This window comes from Watersipora subatra, chromosome 1, assembly GCF_963576615.1.
Source record: "Watersipora subatra chromosome 1, tzWatSuba1.1, whole genome shotgun sequence".
NCBI lineage: Eukaryota > Metazoa > Bryozoa > Gymnolaemata > Cheilostomatida > Watersiporidae > Watersipora > Watersipora subatra.
This window is the reverse complement of record NC_088708.1, coordinates 78,266,153-78,271,447: the sequence shown is the minus strand read 5'-3', so window position 1 is coordinate 78,271,447 and position 5,295 is coordinate 78,266,153. Positions and strand designations below refer to the sequence as shown.

General features: G+C 39.8%; 1 protein-coding gene across 1 annotated transcript; it reads right to left on the bottom strand.

Annotated features, from left to right (window-relative positions):
- Positions 1-1,829: 1,829 nt before the first annotated feature.
- LOC137409060 (deubiquitinase OTUD6B-like) lies at positions 1,830-5,295 on the bottom strand. The gene is made up of 8 exons (XM_068095537.1): positions 5,211-5,295; positions 3,893-4,014; positions 3,672-3,785; positions 3,408-3,545; positions 3,241-3,306; positions 2,854-3,027; positions 2,605-2,711; positions 1,830-2,474 (listed from the first exon to the last, which is right to left on the bottom strand). Exons 1-8 carry the CDS (start codon positions 5,254-5,256, stop codon positions 2,402-2,404), a joined length of 840 nt encoding a protein of 279 aa, XP_067951638.1. The 5' UTR covers positions 5,257-5,295; the 3' UTR covers positions 1,830-2,401.

Sequence of the window (5,295 nt, the reverse complement as noted above, 5' to 3'; positions counted from 1 at the left end):
GATCAGTTTTAAAATGGATGGGAAAACTAGTAATAAAAATATTGTGAGTCTAGCATCAGATCATGAGGAAACTGACACAAGAATGATAGCACACATGAAGACCATCACGGAAGACAAAGGATCAGACTGTACGGTGATGATAAAGTGTCAAGATACAGAGGTGTTTATGATTTGTATATTTTTGGTACATGAGCTTCCATCAGATCATTTGTACTACTTCTGTGGGAAGAAAAAACGAATGCGATACATACACATTGGAAATGTATCAGGTATTCTAACACCACCCTATTGCCAGGCACTTCTGAGTGTTATGCACTCAGCGGTTGTGATAGTACCTGCGCATTTCATTCAAAGGGAAATAAACCCTTTGAGAATTTGTTCAAGCAGAACCCTGAGTTCATCAACGTATTAAGCTCTTTGGGCTTGGAGTTTGAGATAGATGATGATACTCAGCACTCTATAGAGAAACTCATATGCAGGCTTTATAATATTGACACAACTGAAAAGGTCAATGAAGCAAGATATTTGGTTTATTGCTCTCCCTCAAGGATTTCCCAAACTAACCTTCTTCCAACTCAAGAGAACTGAGGCTGCATGTAATGAGAGCTGGTTACCAAGCAGCCAAATGACGTAAAGCTGCGCAGCCAACAATTGATCCTCTCCTACCCACTAATCATGGCTGGACTTTGTCTAATGGCAATCTCAAAATCACATGCATGACACAGAACCCAGCGCCTTCTGATGTGATAAAAGCCATGTTTTATCGATGTAAGACAGGATGTACTCAATATCGATGTACAGAAGGCTGGACTCAAATGTACAGTGTATGTGTTAGTGCAAGGACTGTGGAAAAAAAACTGATATTGAAGAAGAGAATGCAGATTCTGATGATAATGCTGGTGAAGGTAGGTTATTACACATCAAGTATCAGGTTATGTCTAAAAGTTTGCAGAATATTTCCACTCATGATACCTTTCCCTGATATCAGACCGAAAAAAAAGATTCTACATCTTGTTCAAATCTTTAAATAGCTGTGAGAGTTTTTGATTAATTTTTCCTTCTTGTCGATGTGTAGAAGATAACACACAGTCACGGTGCTACATCAGACCGACAGCCAGACAAATTATGTAATCCATTATATTATATCGTGTATAAGTTCAAATCTATGCAACATGGAAAGATATAAATATTAAGTATACTACAAATTCTGATCTTGATTGATGTGTCACAACCTCTTTGCTTTCCCCAAATGATAAACTGGCGAAATTTGAAATTATATTATTAAATTCATGTATTACATAATACATTACAAAAAATGTTGTGGCCAGTTGAAAGAATTGTCAATTAAATACTCAGAACAAGCTACAAATTCTGGTCCAAAAACAAAATGATTTGGGTGGTATTCACAATCATATTTAATACATGCTTCAAGTTACGCATATAACTTACATAATAATATTATTATGTAATGAAAATTCGAATCGATGCATTTGTGACATCTCATAATATGATATTTGAAATCAGCTTCAAATTTTGATCTAGTTTGATGTATCACAGTCCCGCTCTTTACTAGTCGAACTTGTAAATTATAAAAATTATATTATTAATTTATTGTATCATGTAATACATTATAATTAGTCTGGTGGCTAGTTTAGAGGTGTAGAAACTAAATATTCAGAATCAGCATAAAATTCCAGTCTAGAAAACTATTTCAGCATATTATCCATCCTAATATAAAATAAAGCACTTATTTTGAGCACTTTATGGTAAGCTGCTTCTCCACTGTAAGGGGTAGCCTGTTATACTGGTGTGATAGTTTAGGTGGGACCATGCTGGGAGTTTATTCAGCATATAGGATGAGGGCAAATCACTGCTAGTATCGGAATACCTCAGAGCAATAACACTTGTAAGCCCATACTCAAAATAGGTGTAATGCTCAGGAGCCGCCACTATAAAGTTATCTCCTCCCTCAGACATTTGCCTACAAGCTTTGTAGCTCGAGTGATGCAATACATAAAAGCGCTGAATGGCTCCAGACCAATAACAATTAAAAATAGGTAAAAACAGTGAGTGTAGGAGTGATGTGAATTATAGTGAAGTGTTAACTTGATGCAAGGTTCAGTTTATTGCTTTCTCGTATTGCAGGCGTGACTGTCAACCCCAAAATTTGCCCAACTTGATTGACTTACACAGCATTGACTTACACAGCATTGACTTACACTTACCCAAAGAATTGGTTGTCTGGTAGTAGCTAGTTTAAAACGAATGTTGAAGCCATTTCAAAGTTATTGATTGATATCATGCAATATATTAAATGATACAGTTGAAAAATTTCCTACAGCCATTAGGTATAGGCGTTACACAAACTTTGGCAATGTCAAGGGACACGAATGATTTTGTGTCATGATTCAGAGCTGGTACGGGGTATTACGGAGTTGTAGTGTTCCCCAAGCTCATACAACCTCTTGTGGTACCTGCAAAATACAACAAACACATTTCATGGTATGTTCTTGAACTGGAGTAAAATAGAATCAAGGAGTTGTCTTTGCACGCCAGATTAACCAGTTGTAGGTGAAGGCATAAAAGAGGCTCAGCAATACATACACAATAGTGAGCGGATCTCCAGAATTGCTGTCATTCTCGATAGTAATATCTTGGTCAGCCTGTATGATGAGCACTGGGTAGCCAAGCAAGGCTGAGATGGCTTTGATCTGATGAATATAAAAATGATATGAAGCAACTACCCACACCCTTATCGTATATATATTTGGAATAAAAGTCAATAGGTGAACTAAATTTTAACCCCAAACCATTATGTTCAAGACAAAAAGATAGAAATGAAGTGATGCGTACCTCAACATGGCCACCCCACTCATGAGTATTTTCCAGCCTATTACAGTAGCTGAGGAAACCCTCCTCATCTAATGAATCACCGTCTGCAGTAGTTAAAAATGGCAGATACTCTGACATATTTGAGCGCATTTCATTGGCCACCTTCCTCCTCATCTCTGACACCGCTAATGCTGGCTGGAATAGCATAAGATGTATCGCTAGGTCAGAGACAGTCCACAGAATTAACTTCCGCGTTTGACATTCACATTCGTTTGCTTGGTGGACAACTTCACACCTCACACTTCTTTCCATGCCTTCTACATGTACATCTTAAACACTGTCTGATGGTTGCTACCTATTCATGAATCTTCACAAACGGTGACACACTATATAAACAGCACTGCTCACCTCTTTGGTCTTCAGCGACATCTGATGCGATGTCGCCTTGTATAGGCAGTCCCCATCAGAGGGTATCTGTAAAAGGACAGGCAAGATCATTCATTACTCTCAATCATATTATGAATTTAGGAGGCATGCAATATCAACTGCAAATATTGGAGAAATGGCGTACTCACATCATAAAGGTCAAGGTTGCGATGAGAGAGTTTACTATTTATTAATGTCTGCTCAGTCTGCCGAGCACCATTAAGCGACTCCTTCGCAGCTTGAGCAATTCTTATGGCGCGGTCCTTTTCCTCTCGTTCTTTCTTCTCCTGAAACGTATATAACCTGCAGTATGTACTAGAGGCAGGAGTGTTTGTTATTCTTCATGGAAGGGAGCGAACACACCAATCACTGTTAGACGTACCTGCCAACATTTTACAGCATGAAATACTTACTCTACGTTTGGCAGCTTTAGATTTTTTGTTAGACTGACTGTCTGAAGGAGTATGGGGTTGAGAGAGTTCTATCTCAGCCATCAGTTGTTCACAAGTATCCACAATTGGCTGCTGCTGTAACAATAAATGGTGATATCGACTACAAATGAGACAAAAGTTACCGGATAGCCAGTTAATAAGCAGGGCACAATTGTCAATCAGAATATGCTAAAAGTAGTTACATCTGATTGCACCCGATGTCGCTGATCCAGGTCCGCTTCAAGACGTGCTATCTCCTCCTTAGCCTCCTTCATGCGTCGCTTGTCTCCCTTGGGAACTGCCCGCTTGATTTGTTGAATTTGCGCTAGAAATACAGCAACGGAATGCTTTAGAAAGTAACAGTAACATGATTTAATACCTTGCAGAATGCTATGAAAAATCATATGGAAAGGGTTTAAGTTTTATTCACCACTGCATAGCAAGACTATCACTGAACTGGCAGCCCCTCTGACAGCGGTGACTAAAGATATAGATTTTATTCACCACTGCATAGCAAGACTATCACTGAACTGGCAGCCCCTCTGACAGCAGTGACTAAAGATATAGATTTTATTCACCACTGCATAGCAAGACTATCACTGAACTGGCAGCCCCTCTGACAGCAGTGACTAACGATATAGAGCAGCAATAAAAATGTGCTGAAAGTCAGCCACTAAAGCCTGGTTTCCATATGACAGCGCAAGGCGCGCAACAAGGCGCACGACGTCGTGCGTAGGCCAGTTGTGATATGGAAACGTCAACGTACGACGGTCGCGCGACGTGCGTACGCTGATCGCAAGTATCCAACAGAATGGATCCTTGCGATGGGTGCGTGCGATTATGTATCCCACAATACACCGCTAGACCTTTTCAACCTATCCCACAATTCCAGCGAAAGGCTTTGTTCCGAAGAAATCGGTCTCCCGTACGAAAGAGTAAGCCTGATTTTTATATGACAGCGTAATTTCGCAACGGAGGTCAGTTTTTCCGAAGAAATATGTCTCTCCTACGAAAAAGTAAGGAAAATATCCACCCTGTCCAATGCAAGCATGGAGCTTACGCGCGATATGGAAACACTGCCTCGCGGCCCAAGAAATGCATTGCGCACGATCACTGGGCCGCGCGCGATCATTGCGTTGTCATATGGAAACCAGGCTTAACTGAAACACGTCTATCATAAGCATCAGCCAACAGCAATGAAAAGGTTGCATACGCAGAACATGCTGGGCATCAATCCACATATATTGACAAATGCTTTGTTGTGAGTCTGGGCCAACATAGAACATCACACAACCAGTCTTCTATAAATAATGATTATTGATTTTTAACAGGCTGGATGGTTCAAGTAAAATACTCAAAATCATTGATTAAAATATAAAGCTGTAACAAAGCTACTTGGGTGATATTTGCTTGTTTAAGAAGCTTGCAAGACGTCACTTTGATACACAAGTTCATTGATAGAGAACAGCAACAAGTGAAGGACTTTTATTCCGTGCGGAATCATAAACAAGGCTCACTCACCTTGCAGTTCGCGCCGTTCCATCTTTTGACTAGCTTCAAGCTCCATGTGATTATGCTGATATAATATCAGTGCCTAGTAGCGGCT